The sequence below is a fragment of the Micromesistius poutassou genome (genome assembly GCF_964030765.1).
Source record: "Micromesistius poutassou genome assembly, contig: SCAFFOLD_3067, whole genome shotgun sequence".
NCBI lineage: Eukaryota > Metazoa > Chordata > Actinopteri > Gadiformes > Gadidae > Micromesistius > Micromesistius poutassou.
In genome coordinates, this window is record NW_028177738.1 from 1 (window position 1) to 25,686 (window position 25,686).

Here is a 25,686-nt window from a genome sequence, read left to right on the forward strand (position 1 = left end):
AAGGTTAACAAGCTTAATTACGTTGATTTGAGATAGAGTGAGAAGGAGCCACACACACACACACAAAAGAAAGAGAGGAAATATATTCAAGCTGAATGTGTTTTTTTTTTCAAGCTCCAAAGTTTATGAGAATAAATAATTATAAAAGGACATGATGTTCCATTCTATAACATGCTATAACATTCTACAACTTTCTTTAACCACAGACCTTCAGATGGCTGACCTGGCTGACAGAGCCATAGGGGCCATTATCGGGGCAGCTGTGGCAGATGCAGCAGGTACGATAACTTGGTGGGACAGAGGGTCTTCAACCCTCCTTCTATCATTCTTCCAGTAGAAAATGCTTAATGGTTTTTAAATAACAAGAAACTACATGGTGGATTTTCTGCATGCAAACAAGCAGTACAAAAATCAACGATAATTAAACTGTTGTTGCTATGCTTTGCTCCAGCTGCAATCAAATATCAGATGGAGGCCGTAGTGGTATGATCAGAGTGCCATTTTCTGGCGAACGTCCAGTTCTTTCTATACTGTCTCGATAGCAGAATCAACAGACCGTTCTTCATCCGTGGCAGTCATCTTTGTTGTTGTTGAAAAGGCCTCAACGGCTCGCCTCATATTTGATAGATGGTTGTAATTGGTCGGTCTTAATCGTACCGGGCAGAAATATTTTTGTATGGGAGGGGAGACAGACCTTATTTGCAGAGCAAATTAAACATGAGGTTGCGAGATTCGTCTGGTTCCCAGGCTAGGGGATTAACTGTTTAAATCTGTATGGTTGGATATGGTTGATCGTGGTTGGAGAAACTGACAATAGAAAAATTTCAAATGCTCTAATGTGTCAGACAACTGTGTTGCCATGTCTCATTATATTATCAAGTCAGTGAGAAGACACCAATCACCCTAGCAGCATAATCAGTGAGAAGCATGCCTGTGATAGACATGTTTTCCTTACCGATAACATATTCTGATATGCTTTGGGTTGTCCTCACGTGGCCTGTCCAAATCATGATCACTTGCATAACTCAGTTATGTTTTAGAGTGCATAAAAAAATGTCAACCTTCACACGATTGAAAGTGATAATCGTATTTTTGGCTTCGGGAAAATTAAAAATAAATTCAAACCTTTGTATACATTTAAACCATTAAACCATAGATGTAGCAAAGGCAAGCAATGCCGTTACCTTTTTACATTTATATGCAGAGTTTCGCAAAAAACAAATACAGTGCTGGAGTTTAGTTACACTTTAGATTGGGTAGTGAATGAATCACACATACAAAACAGCTAGACGCTCACCTATTACTGCTATGAGTTATAATGTCTTCAATATTCACTTCATAGCTCCATCAAGCATGGTTGCTACAAAGCTGTCCAGGGTGCATTGAAGATGAATATAGAATAGGGACACACACACCCTCAAAGTGTATCGAATTCAACAAATCAGACTATTAACTAGATGTGTCAGCGTCCGCCAAGCGCTCTGGAGCCCTGCTCTGGCTCTTTAGATAATTGTGATGTGCTTTAAGAGGATTGAATGTAGATCACAGAGAAATATTGAACATCATTTAGTTTAGCTATCCCATCTCTCTCATGATGACTTAATGACTCACTGACTCACACTGTCTCTCATTTCTCTGTCTCTCTCTTGCCCTCAGCCCAGCCCATGCATTGGATGTACAACATGGACAGCCTTAAGGAGGTGCTGTCAGAACTTGAGCCCTTTCCAGAGTTTCGTGCTGAGTCAGCAAATCCTTTCTACCGCAGGGAGACGGGGGAGCAGACGTGCTACGGAGACCAGGCGTACGTGTTGCTGGAGTCGCTGAGTCACTGTGGAGGTACAGACACACACATACACACACACAGAGCCAACCGTTAAATATTTTACCCTCTAGTGATTAGAGCCCATACATGAGACTTGGATGTTGAAAACCATGCAAGTTTAAAATATTTGGAACTCTACGGGTTATACCTGATTATATTTGAAGACTTTGAAAAAGAATAACCACCAATCAGGTCAGCAATCCACACATTTACATCTGATTTTGATTTGAGCCACTCGGAAACAGCCATCACAGTAACCTTCCTCGCCACTTATGGCGAGGGTGTTTAGTTACTCTTTTTAACTTCCAAATACAACTTATTGTCTCATTTATTCGTTAAAATATATGAAGTTAACACTTATTTAATATTTAATATTAATGATAATGAAATGCCTGAGCAGATGTGAATGCAGAGGACCTGACTCAGCGCACCTACAGCTTCTTTGGCCCAGGGACTGTTTACGATTTGCCACTCAACGACCCCTACAGACAGAAGGGAGGTAGGCTATGAGTGAATGAGAGTCCCATGAAACATGAAGATAGTATGAAACACAGTGAAGTGGTACAGAACAAGAATATATGTACAAAACATGAACTAGAAATCAAAAGGTTTTACACATATATTAGTAATAGACTCTTTAGCTTTGAAGCTTTAAGATCAACGTACATTATATGTGTTAAAAAGACCACATATTGTTATTAAAAATACCAAACAATATATGCAAATTTGTATTGAATATTGCAAGAAATAGCACACGTGATCATAACAAATGTTATGTACATCGTTACAAGACAGAGAGGACATATGTTCTGCACAAGTGGGATTTACTTCTGCCCATAAACTTTAAAACTATCAAATCGCAACAATTCACAAGGGATGAAAAAAACATGTAAATGGTGACGGCCAAAGGGATGCAAGCTTCTGACATTGAGAAGCTCAATGACAACACTGTGTCTCATGTTCTCACAAAACCGCTCGTCCCGACTTCCCATTCCATTCAAAATGTTCCCCAATAGTCACACTGATGTCCTTGTTTTGGAATGAGAGGTTTTTGCTGACTAAAATATAATGATCATCATTTTAATTATAATAATAATGATGATGAGTTTATTATTCAACAATGGGTTTGAGGGTTTATGTCTAGCACTGCAAACGCTTTCTCCCTCTCCCTCATTTTGGTGACAAAAGACTTTTGTTCTTTTTTGTTCTGGAAATTCTAGAAATATGACTGAGGGATTAAGTAGTTAATCATTCTGTTGTTAACTCCTCAGGTCCTAAAGCCAAGCTCCCCATAAACGGGCCTTGGCGGAATGCAAGCCTGAAATCTTTCATCAGAAATGTTGACGCCCGCAAAGAAGAGACTGGTAATACACACACTCACTTACAGACACACAGATCTGTCACCATTCAATTGTGTGTAACTTTGGCTTAATTATGTTATGTTATGTTGTTACTCTGGGGTATTCATTAGTTTATTTGTTTGTGTGTGTGTATGTATGTGTGTGTGTGTGTGTGTGTGTGTGTGTGTGTGTGTGTGTGTGTGTGTGTGTGTGTGTGTGTTTGCTAGGATGTGAGGTGGACTGTCAGATCGACTGTGTCACCAAGATAGCCCCTGTGGTGGCCATGTTCGCCGGGCGGGCCCAGATGCTAGATAAAGTTGAGATGGCGGTGCGTGTCACACAGAATAACGACATGTGTGTTGCCATGGCACTGGCCGCAGCGAGGTAAGCTATTGAAAATAAGAGCAAGAGGGACAACGTTCATTTATCAATGTCCTAACAATAGTGATCAGGGGATAGTGAGGCAGCAGTTTGTTTCACCCATGACAGAAAGGTTTGGGGGTTAATCCCAAAAACGCAAAACCTCCTTATTTTACACATACGTAAAAAAGCGTAAATCACTTAAATATTAATAGTAATGACTATGCAATCCAAGAAATAACTGCTTATTTCAAGGTGCTGTTCAGGATTTAGTGGCATCTAGCGGTGAGGTTGCCTGTAAGCAGCAGTGGGCCGTACTGTTAGGCATACTCTTGTCACCTTTGCCTGGAGCCCCCAAAGGGGGCCCCCCTGTAAGGGGCCAGAAGTTACGTCCAAAATGATGTTATTACCTACAACTGCGTCGAGTAGCCCACTGTCATGTGCTGTGGTTCCTTGATAGATTAATATAGTATCCTGTTATTTAGTCTATGTCATAGCCTTCAAGATAGTGATTATGGTTACAAAATAAAAACGCATCTTCTCAAAAACTGTTAGTAATAATAATAATAATAATAATAATAAATATAATTTATATAGTGCTTTTCTAGACACTCAAGACACCCAAAGCGCTTTACAGTGAAGGGGGGACCTCACTAACCACCACCAATGTGTAGCACCCACTTGGGTGATGCACGGCAGCCAATCAGCGCCAGAACGCTCACCACACACCAGCTTGAGGTGGAGAGTGAGGGAATTAATGAATGAGCCAATTATATATAGGGGGATGATTAGGGGGCCAGATTGAATGAGCCTGGTTGGGCAGTTTTAGCCAGGACACCGTTAGTCTGTTCTGGGCTACTGTATAAACATGGTGATGCAACATGGCGGGCTCCGTGGAAGAGGGTCCTCTATGTAGATATAAAGGGCTCATTCTAAGGTCTGTTCCGCAAGAGGCCACACTCAAAAAAATGATTCAAGCCCTTCTTAGATGTGACAAATTAATATTATACTTGTCTAATGAAATATATATTAATTCAAATAAAAACCAAAATAGTTTAACACGTGTAACTTAAAATGTATTCATCGTCTCTGCTGACGCTGCTGACCTATCCCTTCAACCCAAAAAGATTGATGTCAATTAGGGGAGCATGCGCAGGTGAGGTGACCACACCCTTAGTCTAGCTCTTTCCACGCCCAGAGGCACCTACCATTTTGGTCCTATTCTGCCTGCAGCGAGCGACTACAACTCTGAGGATGCAGAGAATGACATTGTTGCCACAGTTATGGGCATTCACACAGTCCGTCAGTTTGAGGAGCCAGATGACATTGGAGTCGTCATTGAAGGCGTGAAAGTCCTCACCAATGTCGGAAGTGCTACAATGGCTTTCATCATGCTGTTTGGGCTTATCTATACTCCAGATCGTAGTTTCCCAGACAACCTGAAATACACTTTTGAGTTTGTCCAGAAAATCCTCATGAATCTGGATGGACACACGCTCAACACCAAAATACAGCAGTTGAAAATCAAACTGTTCATGTGAAACGGGTGACCAGTTCTTTTTTTTTTAACTGAGCTTTGAGCCATAAATAATAGAGCATTGATCTGTAATTGCTCCTCCCTGATTTTATTTTTTTCAAATGTTTGCGTGCATGAGCACAGTTGTATTTTGAGCATGTGCATATGCACATATTGTATTCAGAGCTCTATTGACCTTTTGGGGACCTCTATTGAGGAATTACTACTAATACTTACTTATTTTGAAGTCTTGTTCGAAATAAATAATCTTTTGGCTGCACTAATGATCTGGTTAGGTTTAAATAAAAGCACCTCAAACAGGTAATGTCTCATGTATGTTATATGGGGTTATAGGGGTAGGGGGGGGATTTTTGAATAATTCATTTTCAAATAACCATATATTTTTAGGTTTAACACAATTTATTTTAACTACTTTAATATAATCACTTTTGTTTAGCTCTCTTTGACACAAATATGTAGAGGTAACTCAATAAAATTTCATTAGATAGATGAATTTAGTTTCAGCTGGACCAACTTTAAAAAAAATTGGTAGATTAACTCAAATACATTATATTGAATCGATGGACTTGTTTTAGGTTGGAGTAACATATATTTATTGGATGGAAATTCTGCCCACAATTTAATTCTGAGTTCATCCAATGAGGTTTTTTTTGAGCGCACTCAATTCTACACACTGCCCCTTTAAACATCTTTCTAAACCTTAACAACACTAAACCTTCTGAATGAGCACGTGGAGGTGGTAGAGAGGGGGTAGGTAGATACTGAGTACATTTTGACTAAAGAATGTTTTTTGGGGTGTGTGTGTGTGTGTGTGTGTGTGTCTGTGTGTGTCTGTGTGTGTGTCCTGATAATGAAATGATATAATAATGACTTTAAAGGTTTGTGGAGCATTTCATCCTGAATGGGCCGGATCCTAACGTGTTGGATGCAGTGCTGGGCCAGTTGAACGACCCCGGGAGGCAGAACCCTCAGGAGTTGGATAAGGCTGTTATTGGTAAGCTTTCAAACATCAAATTACCAATCGTCAATATTTAAAAAAATCTCACATAAAGGAACACTGTTGTCCTGTGATATACTTACTTGGATATTCAGTGGTCATTAGCACTGTGTAGCAACACAATAATGCGATACTTCTATCCACTAGAAGTACGCTGTATATATTACTTGCACACAAAAGTGAGATTCTTTTGCCGTTGAGGTGTGTTGAGTTTTTATTTACACAATTCCTTTCACATCACTTCATTAGAAAACCCTGTTGGAAGGATCTTGAAGGATGTGCTTTTTGAATGTTAAAAATAACAACTTGTCAAAATCTGCTAACACAAGCTGGTAAACACAATGTAAACACCTCATCCGTGTGTGTGTGTGTGTGTGTGTGTATTAGCTCACATCAACCAGGTAAAGGGAAACCTAGCCAAGGAGAGCCAAGAGCTCATACCTGCTGTGTTCACCAACACATGAGGTGAGTCTGGCCAGCCATGCTCTGTACTGTTGGACTCAACAGCAGGGGCTCAGGTCTGTTCACTTGGCATGGGCCCGGCTTCTGCTTCCTGTCAGTATATCTGCTACTCTCTCTCTCTCTCTCTCTCTCTCTCTCTCTCTCTCTCTCTCTCTATTTGTGTGCATGTGCATTGGCCTTTTTATCTTCACACATTTGCCCTGTCTTCTCTTCCTAACTTATGCTGCAATGGTCTCAGATTTCAGAGGGGCCAGGCAACTGGTTTTCAAAAAATAAACCTGCTATACAAAACTATATTCTAAAATGATGATCTGTAAGTCAAATGCACAGGATTTCTTTATGCTATATTAGCCAATGTTAATCTCACAAATCAGTTATTGTCAAAACCATTGGATGGTGAACTATTGAGGGTCCAACATTAGAGTAAGAGGCCTTTATCAGAGGTGTATCTATAGGGATGAAAATAAGCTCATTAAGTTAAGTATCTGCCAGTGCACTCATACACACCAAGAGTAACACCTGTGTTCACCCAGACGTTTACACCTCTATGATGAGGGCCTATTGGATTTAACTGATATTTTTTCATTCAATTTTAATTTTGAGTCTTAAAATATACTTGCAATATACTATATTCTCCCTACAATATACTGCATGGAATTTGGTTTGCATGTTTTTCAAGTGATAAAATGTCCTCATGTGCTCGGACAGATTACTTGAGGCTATTTATACATGTATATCACTTTAAACATTAACAAAATTAAACATTGTTCTATACTTGGAACACATTTGTTTATATTTATTGAAGAAAAAAAACGTAAATTCCTTGTAACTGGAGATGTCTTGCAGTTCTGCCCGATGCCCTCCAGGGGGCACTCCACGCGGTGCTGACCCACGGCCAGCTAGACGAGGCAGTCAGGGACACTATGCGCTGCGGGGGCTGCACTTCCAGCCGTGCTTCCTTCATTGGTGCCTGTTTTGGAGCGCAGGTAAGAGGGGCCCTCCATACAACATCATCCTGCTGTATTGGGGCCCAGATGCTGTGGAACAAAGATATTGTGTGACCGTTGTGAATTTGAATATATTGGAAATGTAAGAGTAGCTTTGTCTCTTGGTATTCAAAAACATCAAGATCATTCGATGGACAGGTCTGGTCTTAACTCATCTTTTTATTACATTAAGAGACACAACAATGTGGTTAAATGACACTTCAAATCACTTGGCTCCATGTATGCCGCTGTTGCCGCCTACACTAGGACTCTCTTCGCTCCAAACGTCGGACTGACTGGCTTGATGTTTTTTCCAGACTGGTGTGCAGGGGATTCCTGAGTCATGGAGGAACAGGACTTTCAGATACCCAATGCTGATCCAGCTGGCCAATAGTGTGGTCAACTCCCAGCAAGACACGGCTTAGCTTGGAACCAGCATCGAAGGAAAGAAGAAAGGAACAAACAAACAAACAAACGGAAGGAAAAGGAAGGAAGGAAGGAAGGAAGGAAGGAAGGAAGGAAGGAAGGAAGGAAGGAAGGAAGGAAGGAAGGAAGGAAGGAAGGAAGGAAGGAAGGAAAGAAAGAAAGAAAGAAAGAAAGAAAGAAAGAAAGAAAGAAAGAAAGAAAGAAAGAAAGAAAGAAAGAAAGAAATTTACAACTTAAGTTATTTTGCCATCAATTGGTTATTACATTATACTGAACATGTTTCCTTTGTGAAGAGCTGAAGGTGTGGTAATGCTTTGGCAGGGCAATACATGACAGTTTCTTTCGAAAGTCGTAGACTGAATGAAACTTGAGTATTCCTTGACTTGCCAAAGTTGTACATGTAACTTAGGAAAATAAGTTGTTTAAAGGTCAGCTCCATGAAATGTAGAGATACGAATAACCAAAAGCTCTTGTGAGGAATAAATATAATATAATATAAGTCACATATTCAGCATCTAGGTTTCTACATTTGACAATTCTACAATATATTGATTCAGAGATGAGATGACACTTGTAAAAAAGATCTGAGGCATATCCTGAACTAACTTAAGCAAATAAAACTTCCTAACTGGCTAGCTACAGCACTATGCAAGACATGAGCAAACCAGAACAACATATTTTTTACGGAACTTTGAAAGGTTTAAAAACATTAGTCCGACCCCCGCATCCACATCTGCAAAACAAGTCCTTATGTATTTGGCAGATCGGGTTGGTTTATATACTGTTTGGTAGGAAAATATACTGTTGCAACGACCAGAGGCTGCAGTAATCAAGATCACTTATTTGGCAAAGGGTTAAAAGTCAGGTTTTTAACATCAAGGTCTACTTTGGAAAACATTTTCAAGTGCTGTCCTCGACTTTCTAGCATTAGACAGTTATAAGGTTTGGAAACAGTGCCTCATCTATTCCCATATGGCAGTGTGTGGATGAAAATAATTGAGCATATTAAGCCATTATTGACCTTTGGAGAGTGCCATTTGCCTTTGGATCAGTAGCCTCCTAAGGATAGGCAATTGATGACTTGTGCTCTCCTCCAAATCCTCCCGCACAGCAACTAACAATCCATACAATATATTGTTTCTCTTTCTGCTGACAAATATACTTGCAAGCCGCTTTGAACAAAATCTTCGTCTTAATGCCCTAAATAAATAAATAGAAACCTTATATAATCCATGAAAAAAAGAAGATATTATTTACATTTTATACAGAGATATCGTTTGAAGAAGTAATAAAAAAAAGGGCAGATACATGAACTAGTACTTTATTGATCCCTGAGGGAAAATAAGGACATAAACGGAAGATACATCTCAAAGACAAGTCCATATAAAAGAGATGACAACTATTTAGTTAGTTATTTAGTTAGATAGTCGTGCTATTATATCCTGTCCTGTGGAGGGTATCAACACAGCTTTTGATACCAGGTTGTCTAAAATATACCAGAAGAAGAAAAGTCAATATGGGCCCATATGCGTGTGACTGAATAATTTGTACATCCACTGTCGATTTAATGCTACATTCAAGCTAATCATTTTGGTTTATATTGCACGAAGGGGAAAATATATGCATATAAATATGATATTCTGATTAATATCACAGTATTAGGCAGATGTTTCTAATCTCAAAAGATTACGAGTGTTGTTGCTTCAAACAGCACGTGAGCTGTGTTCTGCTATATGGGAGGGGGGAATAAACACGGATATGAATTTCCGGTTATGTTACGAATGTAATTCCATGTTTATGTGCATCAAATATTTATCATCACAGAATAATATAATAAGAATATAATAAGAAAAAATAAAAGTAAAATAATTGATAATCTGGGAAGATAAATATTCGATGCACATTAACATGGAATTACATTAGTCAAATTACCGGAAATTCATATATATAATATAATATAATATCATAGAATATAATATAACTAGAAAATGTAATCCCACGCATAAGGGATTACTGTTCATAGAAATTCCTGTGATCTTTATGATCTTTTTGCATGTCGCTTTGGATAAAGGCATCTGCTAAGAACCATAACCATATTTCAGTTAAATTCAGCTGAGGGTTGTATAGCCAATGAAAGATTGATAGTTGAGTGTGGATGAGTTGAGTTATGGTTGGACAGAAATCAGACACTGAACATAGAAACCAACCTCAACTTCAGTCTCTTGTCTTCTCTTAATTTCACAACCTTTGAACAATTATCTGTTTTCTGTGGGTAAGATGAGAGCGGTAGTGAGAAATGCTTCTTAAAATGTAAAGCACAGTCAATACTAGAAAATGCATTTCCTGCAAAAAATGCGGTGAGTGCTGTAGTAGGCCTACAAAGTGAGGTTGAAAATATGTTTTAATAAAGCCACATAGATTAAGACGTAAAGAAACGTTAAATGGCTTTAATCAAGTGAAGGGATTTGAACAGAGTTCAAAAGTCTAAATGGAGTAAACAATGTAAATATGCACACCATTTATTGAACTGAAGAATCTGAAAGGTGAAATGTATTGCCCTGCACTGCTGAAAAATCTGAAAGGTCAAATGTATTGCAGTGCAAAAAATCGAAAACTGTCGAAAAAGTACTCGCGTAGGCCTACTTGGCAAGTCCGGACTTCGAAGTACAGACTTCCGAGAACGCGAGTACGCACCTGAAATTGGAACAGCAGCGGACCCGATTACGTCACCACCTCAGCTCTGTTAACTGTGCTTTACGGCCTCAAACTACTGAACAATATAAACTAATTATATAAAACTAAACCCCAGCCTCTTTCATTTTAAAATAGTATGTTAATATTTTGAATGAATATAAATGAAAAGATATGCTTGTCGTGTGTTTTTATATACACACAACTTTTTATATGTAGGGTACAGATGCGCGTGCCTAACTGCCTATGTAGTTGGAGAGTAGGCTATTATAACAAATAATAATAATAACGAATGAGCGCGAAATTACACAGATTAGGATAGAAACACACACACACGATCGGATGGATCCGACCGGGATTTTCGTTGCCGTTGCGATGGGTTTCCTCTATCAGCGACGTATACAATATAAACAAATTATATAAAACAAAACCCCAGCCTCTTTAATTTTTAAATAGTATGTCAATATTTTGAATGAATAGGCCTACATTTTTGTTATATATGTAAAATGTTCCTATATATAGCCTATTATTATAGCTTACATACTAATATTTTAAAACATGGGTATATTTAACGGTCCTAAGTCCACACGAGTCACCTCCGATGCATCCTCGGTAGAACGGCCTCATCGAGAACGCATCGAGAACACACACGGGTTTTACGACAGTACTCGCGTACTCGCGTACCCGCGTACTTGGAATTGGAACAGTACTTGTGGTGCCTTCTATTTGTCCACCCGACTCGATCTGCGAGTCGGATTTCCGAGTTACGAACCGGAAGTTGCAAATAGAACACCCCCGAGGTCAGAAAAACGACTCGTCAACTCGTCTGAACTCAGAGGACCCCGAGTTCAGTAACAAAGATGGCTACTCCGAGCATCACATGTAGTAAACATTGTGGTTTTCTACTATTTTAAGCACTTGTGTGTTTTTGTTGTAACCAAATGAAGAAGTCGTACACATAGCACTGTATACTGTTACCTATAGGCATGTCGTTACAGTCTTCTTATGTGTTAAATACCGCCTATTTTGTAGCTTGTGCCGCTGAAATTGGCTAGAGACGCTCCATGTTGCTATGACAACAATGCCGATTCTTGAGCAGAAAGCAGAGCTCCGACTCGTCTTGTTGTGTGCCAAATAGAACGAGGACACTCGTTTTACGAGATGGATGTGACGCCACACCCGAGCTGCAAGTCGCGATTACGAGACAAATAGAAGGCACCATTGGGCTACCACTGATGACGTTTCACGAGAACACAAGTACACGAGTACACACAAGAACGCGAATTGAGAAACGGCTATGGTTCTCAGCTGAGTCGTTCAGACTCAGCTCCTCCCTCGTTCTCATTCAAACTAATCACAAATGCATAGTTCTCAGCTGAGTCGGTCAGACTCAGCTCCTCCCTCGTTCTCATTTTCAAACAAATCACGATTGTGCAATGGTGCAAACGGTCATCAATCAACATAACATTAACTAAGTTTATTTTGGCTGAGGATCGCTTCATGTTCGGAATTGGGATGTTGTTGCCCGGCTGGCTCTTGTGACTTCTCAGTCCTCGAGTCTTCACCGCTAAACACAGTCAGTGAACGAACGGCGACTCACGAGTCAGTGCCAGCAACTCAGCGACTAGTGGGTGGAGCTGGGAGTTGAGTCTCGGAGAATGAACGATACGAACGAGACAAACTGAAACGGTGAATCAGGTCGGTTCGTTCATGTTAAAGAGTCGTTCGTTCGAACTGATTCGTTCGCAAACGAGCCATCACTAGTTCCTCCCTCAGCGTAAATCAATGAAATCAACTGAAAGCGAGGTGGACATGGAACTTAAACTGTGATTATGAAAAAAGTATAAGGTAGGCCTAATCGAAATTCTGTTTTCAGATTATTGAAGATACAAGCGTCTTGATTTGTTAAACCTTTGAAAAAAGGTTAATGATAAAAAATTGACCAAGCTACGAAGTCTGTAAGTAGTAAGTGTCAGAGAATGGGCGGACGGTTCCGCCGTCCTCCCATTGACTTCCATTGTAAAAAAAATAGTATTTTAAAAGTAGAATATCTCAAAAAGTATAAAGTTTACAAATATGAAAAGTCATTGCCCAAATGGACCTAGACCTTTGTGACATATTTTGAATGGAATCGATTGGTTCGGTAGTTTTGGCCACATTAATTGCACAAGTTGCACATGTTTAACAATAATTATATATATATATATATATATATATATATATATATATATATATAAATTTTATATATATTTCATATATATTTATCCGTCTCTGCTACGTGGTCGGCGGAGTCTCGCTGCTGTTGGATCTCTGTCGGAATTAGTGTTGCCAGATTGGGCGGTTTTTAGTCTATAGTTGGTCCGGAAATTGCCAATACGATCTGGCAACGCTGGTCTGGATCAACAGCTGGGTGGAGGAACTCCTCCGGCTGAAAGTGGCTTCAATGACATCGGTTGTCGGAATGGCCGTATAATCCCTACAAATCAACAAGACCTTTTATTTTTGTACTGCAGAAGGCCTATCATGGATTTCAACGTTAAAAGACTCGCCGCAGATGCCGGCACCTTTTTAAGTCGTGCCGTACAAGTAAGTATGGATTGTGTTGGGTCATTTAATGGGCCATTTGTGTTAGCTGCTAGCCCAGCTCGGGCGTTACATGGAGTTAGCATTAGCTTGGTAAAAGTTATACCCACTTGTGAATTGTGATTCGGATATTTTCACCAGCGATCAGGCTAATACCAATAGACATGATATATGATATAAACACAACGTACTATAATGTAGCTGTTTGTACCCCACACAAACTTTGGCAAGTGAAACAGTTCTCATAAATGCTTGGGAGTCGTAACGACCACCATTAGCGCTCTGATATGTCTCTTAAAGGTACAGTGTGTATAATTAAGTGGCATCCAGCAGAATGGCGGAAAACGAATATAATCTCCACTAGTATGTTTTTATTAGTGTATAATCCCATGAAAATAAGCGTCCTTGTGTATTCGAATGAGTCCTTTATATCTACACAGGGAGCGGGTCCTTTTCCATGGAGCCCGCCATGTTTCTACGGTAGCCCAGAACGGACCGTCTCAGCAAGCGAGAACTCTTTAGGAGAAATACGTTTGTAAGAAGGGCATGTTATTCCCATGGCTACGTCATGGAATGGATCAAATTTGATGTAAATTAAAGGACAATTCTGGTATTTTGAACATTGCGTTTTCAACTACCTTTTTCCATCTGGTTTCCACTTGGGTTTTGGATTGTCGGGCCGTTAAAGTAGTAAACTATTATGAAGAAGCATTATGCTAACGCGGATCTGCGCAAATCAATCTAAATTTCAATAACAGCCAACAAACTCTCAAGTCGTGGAGAAAAGAGGCTGAACTTCGCCAGTGAATAAGTTTTATAGACCACTGAAATCACGTGGGAAATTACCATCATGGTAGGTTGTGACTGGTGGCGAGCACTCCCTCCTCCCTAACAAGTATGACGTATAAAGTCTGCGCAGATTGTAACTAGCTCCCGGTTAGCATTAATACTCGTTTACTACTTTAATGGCCCGACAATCCAAAACCCAAGTGGAAACCAGATGGAAAAAGGTTGTAGTTGAAAACGTGATGCAGCTTTTACTTCTTCGCCACCTACAGAGTTTGTTATGGACGATCATTCAAAAACCCCATGTTATTTCACATAGACATTTGGCAGAGGGAAACGGGTGCCTCGGAGGCGGGACTTATTCTTCAGAGGTCTATTGGTCCTGTCTCGGGTATTTGGCTCATTTAGAATCACCCCTGCCTGCTTCAGAATGGCTGGCTACGGGCATTCACAAACCTGTCCTTAAATCAACCCTAAACGTTTGTTTTCAGAAATGTGCAACTCAACGAGTGGTTAGTGGTGTTCATTGATGTTCCAAATCAAGTATCCTAGCGAAATACAGTTTCTCTCGTGTTTTATTTAGCATTTTGTAAATCCCATTGAAACGGAAACTGGACCTGAACCAGAAACGGAAATGGGGCTGGTTATGTTTGGTTGTAGTCTTTTCGCTTGGTTCTCCATATCAACAGTAGGGCTAGACCGAGCGAAAAGACTACAACCAGCCCCCCTTTCCGTTTCCGGTCAACGTGCAATGAGTCTTCCAACAGAAATCAATGGATTTACGAAATGACAAATAAAACAGGACAGAAACTGTATTTTGCTAAGATATTAGATTTGGAACATCAACAAACACCAATAAGCACTCGCTGAGTTGCACATTTCTGAAAACGAACGTTTAGGGTTGTTTTAAGGACAGGTTTGTGAATGCCCATAGCCAAATTACTGGAATTGTCCTTTAAATGCCCCACAAGCCGTGGCGTCTCTTTCAGACATCAACATCAAAATCTCCGGCCAGCTGGACTTTCTCACACACCACGGCATTATACTATAGGTGTCCTAGAAAACGGAACCCTCTCTCAGACGCAGACACCAACATCGGTCACTCCAAAGTCTGGCGTTATTCTTTAAAACGTAAATACCAAGCGGCACGTTACTGAATATATGCCAGAACAGGCCAAGGTGAAGGGGGTATTCAGTTGGTTTCAATCTGCAACCATCACTAATTGCTACTAAATTCTTCACTGGACCTTTTAATGTTTCTTTAAAGGAAATACTCAAAGCCTACTCGCTACCGTAGCCTACTAAGCTTTTAACATGGTCCTCAAACATTGTTTTATCATCGGTTCATAATCCTGAACTCCATCACCATTGTATTAGTTTACAGAGGAGAAACTTGGCCAGGCTGAGAAAACGGAGTTGGATGCACATTTGGAGAACCTTTTGGGCCGAGCTGAGTGTACCAGACAATGGACGGAGAGAATCATGAAGCAGACAGAGGTTTTACTACAGCCAAACCCAAGTATGTAACCACTCTTACTAATGACACATGCCTCACATGACTATAGTTATTATTATTATTTAAGTTCTGGTTGGGTTGTGCAAAGTAAGTGTACGCTTCAAATCAAGATGTGTTTTATGAACCTTTTCCATATTTATCATGTGGATGCGAGGTAGCTCAATGTGGCTCAAACCGCGGTCTGAGCTTGTGAGTGAAGCTGTATATAGCGCATCTTTCATGGGCATGGATGTCCCAATGAGTCGGTGTGTTACGAAAATACACTACGCGAACACACAAGTTATTATTTGTTATGCAAAGCTTGGTAACGGTACCCGCTTCTACCCGGTAGCTGTCCTTTTCTCTGCCTGCGAATACTGATACGTGCAGAGTGTATCACAGGTGACATTACATTTGATTCAATGTTAATAAATCTCTGTCGGGTGTGTTTATTATCATTTTGTTCCTTTACCTCCTAACAGTCACACAGTCAGACAACCGTCCAAACTAAACTTAAAGTGCTCTGTGTTTACATGCCGCTGCGGCTCTTCTTAAGGGAACACGCATTTTAGTCAGCTAAAAATGTAACAATTAAAACACTTACTAACTGATGATTTTCATTTTCATAATAAAATGAAATATTATAATAATAAAGTAAAAAATAATAAAAAGTCGGTAATAGGTATCAGATGGCCGATCACACATTCAAAGGATCAGTGATTGGTATTGGCCTAAAAAAAAACCTAACTGCCCTCTTTTGATGAGGGCCATTTGTTTGCCCTGTCATTTTCCAGGTTTGTGTGCTTGTTGTCAAATTGCTTTGTAGGTGGTGAACACACATGGCATTTGTTAGAGAAGAGGTTAGGGTGACTGTGGAGCAGGGATTAAAATTAATGACGTCCCGGGGACGTAATTAATTGTCATCGGGAGGATCAATATTCTCTCTCGGGTCGACCTCGGGACGAAGAGAATTCTGTCTTAATTTTGACTTAATTTTTCTGTTTAAGTTTTCAACACTTTCTGCGAACCAGAAAGGACTGAGCTTTGTTCAATTGGCTGGCGCGCTGGCGTTTGTGTTGTTCAATGAGACGCAGAGACTGCTTGCAACAATGTTGCAGCCTGCTGCTCTCGCACTGCTTGAGCTGAGACGAGACGAGGATACTGTCACCAAAGATCCTTTATTACCGTCATTTCCCGCATATAGGCCGCATCGTGGATAAACCGCAAGCCTTTCATTTATGTATTAAAAAAACAGAATAAGCCGCATAGATTATGGAATTTTGGAAAATTTGTGTATAAACTGCGGCTGCATGGTAAATGCAGTCACTAAATGGTGGAGTAGTGGCAGAAAGTCACGTAGACCACAGTTCTGTGACTGAGAGTGTTGGTCGTCATCTTGATGCTAAACAAATCTAGTCTGGAAATAAATATATTATTTTATCAACATAATGTATTGTGTTTTTATTATATTATCAGTAAGTAAGAACTCAAAAGATTTTTGGGAAGATTTGGGACGGTTCAAAATGTTTTTCGGTACGTTTCCGGGATGGTGGTGAAAAAAGTTAGTTTTAATCCCTGCTGTGGAGACTGTACCCTTTTTAGGGCTAGTGATGTTTACTGGGTTTGTGAAGGGTTAATTAAATCACGTAATAGCATTTACTGAGATAAAGGTTACTGTAGCTCTGCAGAGTTAAATCAATGCTGTATGGTCCCAGCATCGTGTCATCATTTGACCACATCATTTAGTTCTTTCCCCTCCCTCCTCTCAGATGTCCGGCTGGAGGAATTTCTGTACGAGAAACTGGAAAAGAAAGCCCCCACGCGGATGAACAACCACGAGCTACTGGGCCAGTCCATGATAGAGTCTGGGAACGAGTTTAGTCCCGGGACTGCCTACGGTTAGTTGATTTACACAATGATGTGCCCAATCTCTCTGGAGCCAGTGTGAGAGGGTCTTGTCAGTGGGCGTATTCTCTGTAGCAAGCAGTATTCATTGTTACTCATCTCAGATGAATATGGATTTAATTACTATATTGGATGGAACACGTTTATACCAAAGTTAATCTCAACTCTTTGCCCAGCCCTATTTGTGAGCAAACCCTCGGGCGTGTTATCATTCTTATATTCTGTCCTTCAGGTCACACAGTCATCCCATTGAATACCTTTCAGTAGAAGGTAAACATGATTCTTACCTTCTTTCCAAGGTCGAAACGGGATATTGAGTGTATGCTACGGATCTGCACGTATGTCCTTTTGTTGGCCGGCAGGGTAGTTGGTTTATCCGAGGTGAAACAGACTTTATAAAATGTCCCCAAAATGTCCAATCGTGGTTTGCTGGCTGGTCTCCTTCCTGCCATCACAGCTGTTGGTATCGGTTTGTAGTATCAATGCATGCAGCACTTGCAAATTACAACAGCGATCTATCAACCATATTTTAAGTCAAGCGTTTACCAATACATTGAAAGACACATCCTTATTTGGGGATATTTTATGGATTTGAACGTTTTTCACATCAGATAAACCCCGCCAGGAAATAGAGGGACATACTTGCATCCATAGCATATCTCCTACATACCTTGTTGCGACCCAGGAAAGGAGTCATTACTGACACATTTACTGTACCTTTTACCAACGGTTTTCAATGGGATGAGAGTGTGTGACACACAGGATGGAGTATCATAATATGCCGGGTTGATGGGTCACAAATAGGGCTACTCTTTACCTATTGAACAAGGAAATGGCTTTACTGAGCCTATAGCATATTGTATATATGAATATCAATATTATTAAAAATAACATATTATTAAAAAGCTGTTATTTAAGCTGTAATTTGTTGAAAATATGGAGGAAATTCTCCTACAATTATTAGGTCATTTTGAAAGTGATAATGCTAATTAATCAATTCAATTGAAAGAATTGCACAGCCTTCCTTCAGACGGTCTGAACCTTTGACTTGTACAGGAAACGCGCTGATCAAGTGTGGAGAGACGGAGAAGCAGATCGGCGGCGCAGAGCGCGAGTTCATCCAGAGCTCGGCCATCAACTTCCTGACCCCCTTCAGGAACTTCCTGGAGGGGGACTTCAAGACCATCCTGGTGAGGAGAGAGAGAGACACATGTCTACGCATAACAGAAACGTATTGAAATTCATGCAAGTCTTACTGTGTGGCTAGAATCACTTGCCAGGCTTTGTATAGTATATCGCTACGGTGTGTGGCACATGTCATATACAACATCGCTCATTATAAAGCTCATATACTGCATAGGTACTCAAAAGGTAGAACAAAGTTGCTGTGGGCCGTAACCATGGTGATAACACACCCGCTCTTTCCTAGAATGCTCAAAATGTTTTTTAAGATCCTGAGTTCAAACCCAAACATCTCCCTGTGCTAATCCCTGGGAAAGAAGCCATACCCCCACTTGCTCATTCATGATCTAAAACAACATCTACATCACCATCTTCTTTTACTGATGGTGGGTTGTACTTCCTGCACCCTACATTCTCTCCAGCCCATTCTACCTGTGAAGCATCTTTTATCTTGTTCATAGATTAAAAAATTGTCATGGAAACGGTGAATAGTTTTGGCATTAAAACAGTTTTAAGCTCTTGCTGTTTTTTGCTTCTGTGTTCCCTTGAAGTTAGTTGTCTTATAAAGCTTTGCTTCATAAGCTCCGCCAGTTATGTCATGTGTCCCGTGATGCCGTGGTCATTTGCCAACGTGAAACTCTTCATTAACTTATTTCCAAAGTGTCTTCTACACAACATGTGATTCCAGTTATGTTACGTCAATAATGGGTGAATTCCATACAAACAGAGCACCTCGCAATGACCGCCTTTATTTTCAAAGAAAGCTTTGGAATTTAAGTTACTATATAAGTACCAATGGTTTTTGGTCATTCTTTTGTAATTAATTATGAATTGATTTCTCATTATGGAGAGATTTGTTTCCAACTGCCACAGCACTTCTCATGAGAGATGTGGCAAAACATCTTCATTGGCCTAGGTTACGGTAAATGTGGTTAGTTTAGGATTTTACAGTACTACAACTCTCTTAAGTCCTTTCAACATGATGGAGTATCGACAACAAAGCATCCCATGGCTCATTCTGATGTACAAGCAAGCCCTATAAGCAGTTCTATGATCGTATCACTATGCTTAATGAAGTCCAATAGATAACAATTTAAATTCTGTTCTTCTGTAGTGACTTATCTAGTCTGTATATCTAGTCTGTGCAGTTCACAATGTTTTTCCAAAATGGAGAAGAAGTTATCCTAAAATAGGGCATTTAATAGCTTTTTCAAAATATGTTTTTCATTTGTAACCGCTTAATTGAGTACCCCTTTGCATGTATTTCAGAAAGAAAGAAAGCTGCTTCAGGTCAAACGTTTGGACCTAGACGCGGCCAAAACAAAGCTGAAGAAAGCCAGGATGACCGACGCTAGAGCTCTGGTACACACTCACACTAACTCACAATCACACTCTTTCTATCTGACCAAATTCATGTTCTGGGCAGATAGTTTGTTTTTTTAGATTTCTTTATTTAAAAGGGACATTGCACATTAATAAACATGAGCACCAGAGTTCAACATGTAAATGTGCCAGATTTTGCAATGCATGCTAATTTATTTATCTGTAGCCCCTGGCAGGTTGATAGCTTAAAAGTAAACAACTACTACTTAAAAAAAACTACAGAAATACAACACATAAGCACACAACAAAATGACAGCAAGTAGCATACAGACACAGATTAAAGTACATGCACATTAAAACACAAGCATTTCAACATAGACAAAAGCACATTAGCACGGACAAGGAGCATAAACGCAGACAACAAAACTACTTAACACAAAGACAAACGCACTATCCCAGATTATGGCAGCATAGTTCAATAAACAGTGTTTTATAGATTTTGAGAAGGATTTAAGTGATGTGATATACATTTTAGTCACGTTATGTAATTTCATTCTAATTAAATTCAAATAAACCGTAGAGGTAATATAATAGAGATTAATCAGACTTTCCATATGTGTAAATTGGTGGAAACAAGCATATTTTTTTCATACCAAAACAGCGCATACAAAACTAGTACTCGTTGAGATTTAGACGTGTATTCAAAGTATTTTTTGGGGGGGATTTGTGAACTAAATTAATTAGAGTGATGTATTTGGCCTGCCGTCTTTTCTGCGGGGGAAAAGCCAACAAGAGTCCCTCATCCAGCACATGTTTTGATTCCGAGTGCACAGACAGGAGGGGATATTCACAGATGGTCCTTTGTTATTGTGTGGGGGAGAGAGAGGGCGAGTCAATGGGTTGCGTGCCTCTCTTCAATGAAATAAGATTTGCCCATTTTGAAGAAATGTATGGGAAACAAAAAAAAGAAGTGGATGGTGTCGTTCCCTGGTACGGATGAAACCACAAGTACAAAACAAATGTCCAAGTGAAGTCTATCTCTGGGAAAAACTGCATTAGCTTGTTTGCTGGCATGAGCCACTTGATGAAGAAACACATTTTAGTAAGCTAGATCGGATTGAAATATGGCATCTACAGGATCACTGTTGTCGTGTTTGGCTGGATGTTGGGGGGTAAAAGGCATATTTCCCCATTGACATGCAACCGAATGTAAAGGAGCCTTACTGAACAATGGTGGAAACAATTTGGATAATGTAGAAACACAACCCAACAAATTATATCAGATTGTAATAGTCTTTTGGAGATGTTTTCTTGTTACTATGTGACCTTTTTTAATGCTTGTTTAATGCTTTTTAATGGATTATATATATATATATATATATATATATATGAATGACCATGTCGTCATGATGGAACATGTTGTCCATATCGCTCAGCCCTATGCAGCTCCAACTCATTGGAACACACACAGACAAACAGACAGTGGCAGGCTTTGCTGTGGTTGGGGAACAGCTGTGACTATTTAACATTTTTGTTGTCATTGTATTTAAAAAAAAAAAAAAAAAAAACCTTGCAATGCGGCAGACGTCAGCAAGAGGAAGTGACAGAGGTGAGTGGGCGTAAAGAGCAGGGGTGGGTGTGTTTTGAACTGAACTTGGACACACACACACACACACACACACACACACACACACACACACACACACACACACACACACACACACACACACACACACACACACACACACACACACACACACACACACACACACACACACACACACACACACACAATTGCAGCGGTTCCAGTGGTGTTAACAGCTGCTAGCTTATACTTCTTGTCTGCGTCATTGACTTGACAAAGAACTGGAATAGACTAGAATCTATACTAGAATAGATATTCATTAGAATAGACAAATGTTGTCTAAAAAGTGTGAAAGCGGCCATTGTCCTTATTCCCCTTTAACAGGGCAGTTTTGTGTTTATCATGAACACTTCCACAAGTCCTTCGATTTCTTTTTTCCAATCCCAGGCTTGACATTGAGCACTGTTGCTCAATGTGAAGAAGTAGAGGAGGCAGCCTGTGTGTTGTGTTTGATTCACACTGTACACTGCATGGCTGTAGCGCATGTGTCTTTGCCGCCTCCTCCATTATTAATACTATCTTGTGTGGGAGGGCTAAATGTACACATGTATGCTAGTTTTCGAATAATTTTAACGCAGAGATACTTTCTTTATTTACATTTTCTGTTTTGAACTCCTGCCTAAAACCTTTATGTTAAAACTGTGTGTCTGTGTCTGTCTGTTTCTGTGTGTATATACATATATATGTAAATGTACAGTGGCCAAATGCAGTAAATCCACTGTGCTCTGTTCAATTCAACTCTTCCTGCTGCTCTTGTTTTTGCTGTCTGGTTGTCCTCAGGCGGAGCAGGAGCTGCGCATGACGCAGAGTGAGTTTGACCGGCAGGCAGAGATCACCCGCCTGCTCTTGGAAGGTGTCAGCAGCACCCACGTACGTAACCCCCCCCCCCCCAGATCGCCATCTACTCTCTAACCCCCTAATCCCCTAACCCCTATCTACTCTCTAACCCCCTGGTCCCTATCTACTCTCTAACCCCCTGGTCCCTATCTACTCTCTAACCCCCTGGTCCCTATCTACTCTCTAACCCCCTGGTCCATATCTACTCTCTAACCCCCTGGTCCCTATCTACTCTCTAACCCCCTGTTACAAGTTACATAATGCAGGTTCAAAAGAATGGCTTATTACTTTAGCTTGGTGGGTAATGGAGTTGTCAGATGAATAGTACTCTGACCTACACCTTTGTGTCGGGTTGCCATTGAACCACACACCCATGAGGGAACAGAGTGCTTTATTAAAAGCGACCTGTGCATTGTACTTGCTGATGGCCACTGTTTATAGACTGCCTATCCCACTCATATTGCAGGCCCACCACCTGCGCTGTCTGAACGACTTTGTGGAGGCCCAGTCGACGTACTACGCACAGTGTTACCAGTACATGACGGACCTCCAAAAGCAGCTGGGCAGGTGAGACCCTGCACATAAACAACCCATCAACAAACAAAACACAAAAGTAGGGGTGAAAGCGGGCCTCTGAAAATCTCATTTGGTTATGATAGGTCTGTACGCATACCAGTACCTATAATTAACCTGTGTTCACCCCCTAGTATAACATGATATAGGCCTATGAGCATTACATGTATTCTATATCCTCCTATTGGGCTTATACATGAGGTCAAATTGCAATGACCGCCTCGGAAGTATAGGACCATACGATTTTGTTAATGGTAGTAGTGTATTTGTCATTATTAATTAATAACATTAATTGTGTTTGAAACTGCCACATTGTTGCTCAGGTGAGACGTGGCAAAACAAAGTTTTGATTAGTAGAGATGGACGATTAATAATATTTTTTTGATTAAATCCAATGTATGGTTTAGGTCAATGCTTAAAATTGATTATAATCTGGAATTGACGGTACCTCCACCACGTCCCCTTTGCTGAGCTCCTGTAGTTCATAGCTACGCCCCTCCTCTTCATGCACTGATAAAAGTGAGGAGGTTGTTGCCAAAAAAGGCCGTCTCCTGAGTCGTCTGGAAGCGGTTTGGTTCTGCAGCGTCCGACCTCGATCAAACCACTGTCCGCTGTCAAGTGTGCCTGAAGACGGTGGCAGCTAACCGTAGAGACAAGCTACCAAGCCCAAACTTGTCGCTGCAGTTGCCCATGTCGACAACAATACTCTGGGGGAAAAAGTGGGTGTGTGAGAGCGATATTGGGCCAGTACAACACTAACGTAGTTGTAATGCTATACGTTGATCTTTCCTCCCTCCAGTTTCCCCTCCTCGTTCTCCAACAACAACCAGTCGCTGATGTCTGGCGCCGCCAGCATCTCGGTGCCCACCCTCCCGGTGTCGGGTCCCCTCCCCAGCCCGTCGGCGGGCCGCGCTGGCTCTGCGCTCACCGGGGGGTTCAATGAGCTGCGTATCAGCAGCAGTAGCCGCAAGGCCCGGGTCCTCTACGACTACGACGCGGCGGGCAGCAGCGAGCTCTCCCTGCTGGCCGACGAGGTGAGCCCTGAGAAGTACTGGAGGACAGACAGCACCGCCGGGCTGCTGGCCACACCCTGTGGGTTCACCACTGGTCATCTGGTAGCCCAGAATGGATTTGAATGTTTGGTAACTGGATTCAATAAATCCACACTTGTGTATGGATTTATTGAAAATGTAGGTTAACAAAACCTAATCATACATAAATATTAGTTAAAACATTACAAAAACCTTTGTAGCCAGGCAACATTAGCCAATCAGAATCTGTGATGCCGTTGTCAGAATCAATATCTATCGAGCTCCTCCTTCTGTTTCCAGGTCATCACCGTGAGCAGTGTCCCCGGCATGGACTCGGACTGGCTGATGGGCGAGCGTGGCAACCAGCGAGGCAAAGTTCCCATCACCTACCTGGAGCTGCTCAACTGAGCTGGTCTGGGACACACTCAACCATGACTGGACGGGAGAATCCAACGCAAGCACATTCTAACCCCACCTCTCATGTCCAAGATCTGACCTTTTTATATATATACGTATATATCGCGTCCTTTCACTCAACAGTTCAATGGCCGACCCCGCAACATCCTGTTTTTTGGCAAGTTATCACGAAAACACAAACCATGTATTGGCAACAGGCATCCTGGCTTTCCCCTCTTTATCAATAGATGGCCGGATTACAACAAGTGATGGGGTTGGGTGTAGGGGGAGAAGTAGTGGGCCCGTTCTGTTTTATGCTACACCAGATTGTTTCTGGATCCTGCCTTTACACATGGTGCATCCTGGATTGAATATGTGCAATTCCTGATACGTGCCTGAATGTTTCCTGAATGCTAAAATTGTTTTACTTTTCTTTCATGGTTTACATGCTACAACTCAGCTGGTGACCAAAAATATATATATTTCTTTTTACTGCTAATGGTAACATTCTTACATATTTTATTCAATATTGATCTCAAAGTGCCCTTCTGCCAGTAGCATTAAGAGCTCAATCTTACGTGTGCCAACATTTTATATATATAATGCTTCTTTGCTGAACAGCTAAAAGTATGACTTTAATTTCATTAAAGTCAAAAAGTCAAAGTAAACAAAAGACTTATTTTAGTTCTGGAATGAGTTTGCAAAAGTATTATATGCCGCAGCCAATACTTTTTATGAATTAATTTAAAATGGATAACTTGCATTTCAGCAATTTTTGTATTTCTTTATTGCGAAAGTGCCTCAAGTAGATCACATGTTATTCTGTCATTAAGTTCTGCTTTCAGTGTTATTGATAATTCAGTCGATTGCATTGTCTTGACAAGACTCAATGCCTTCAAGGAGTGGCGGTGCCTTAAAATAAAAACAAACATGTTAACTTTTTTATTTACTAACAATGTTATTAAAGTATTACTGGGAGACGAAGAATTAATATTATTTACCATTTTGTATGTTTGTGTAATTTAAATTATAGAATGCAACTGTTCAAATCCATATTAAGACATGAGGTGCATTAAAGTGTGACTATATCTACCTTGGTTTGACCATGGTTTTTCAGAGGGCAGTGTTAGGAAGCGGCACAGCATGGCCACTAGAGGTCAGAGTATGCAAATAGCCAGAAAGATAAGACTCCACGTATAGACCTTAGTGGTAAACACCTTGGAGCACAAGCTAGTCCGATGCAGTACGTGACAAATAAAGATTTGAAAATAGTTTTCTGCTGCAGTTGTGTACAGAAAATGTAGTATTA

The 25,686-nt window shown here is 40.5% G+C and overlaps 1 protein-coding gene and 1 pseudogene across 2 annotated transcripts; both read left to right on the forward strand.

The window, feature by feature from the left end:
* Positions 1 to 170: 170 nt before the first annotated feature.
* On the forward strand, positions 171 to 9,593 carry LOC311375752 (crystallin J1A-like; annotated as a pseudogene). Its single transcript has 9 exons — positions 171 to 278; positions 1,657 to 1,836; positions 2,223 to 2,321; positions 3,094 to 3,186; positions 3,390 to 3,546; positions 5,938 to 6,053; positions 6,444 to 6,521; positions 7,365 to 7,504; positions 7,822 to 9,593. The product of its transcript is annotated as a crystallin J1A-like (transcript).
* Positions 9,594 to 13,041: 3,448 nt separating this feature from the next.
* On the forward strand, positions 13,042 to 25,583 carry LOC311375754 (endophilin-B1-like). The gene is made up of 9 exons (XM_084490805.1): positions 13,042 to 13,207; positions 15,368 to 15,509; positions 17,255 to 17,383; positions 18,447 to 18,580; positions 19,842 to 19,934; positions 22,321 to 22,410; positions 22,844 to 22,944; positions 23,750 to 23,984; positions 24,282 to 25,583. The coding sequence occupies exons 1-9, from the start codon at positions 13,145 to 13,147 to the stop codon at positions 24,387 to 24,389; spliced, it is 1,095 nt and encodes a 364-aa protein (XP_084346931.1). The 5' UTR covers positions 13,042 to 13,144; the 3' UTR covers positions 24,390 to 25,583.
* The last annotated feature ends 103 nt before the right edge of the window (positions 25,584 to 25,686 follow it).

What these genes read in the sequence shown, in the direction of transcription:
- LOC311375754 (XM_084490805.1), top strand. Translation starts at nt 13,145, where the DNA reads ATGGATTTCAACGTTAAAAGACTCGCCGCAGATGCCGGCACCTTTTTA. An exon ending in GGGACTTCAAGACCATCCTG is followed by an intron (nt 18,581 to 19,841) that starts GTGAGGAGAGAG and finishes CATGTATTTCAG; the next exon opens with AAAGAAAGAAAGCTGCTTCA. An exon ending in AAGGTGTCAGCAGCACCCAC is followed by an intron (nt 22,411 to 22,843) that starts GTACGTAACCCC and finishes CTCATATTGCAG; the next exon opens with GCCCACCACCTGCGCTGTCT.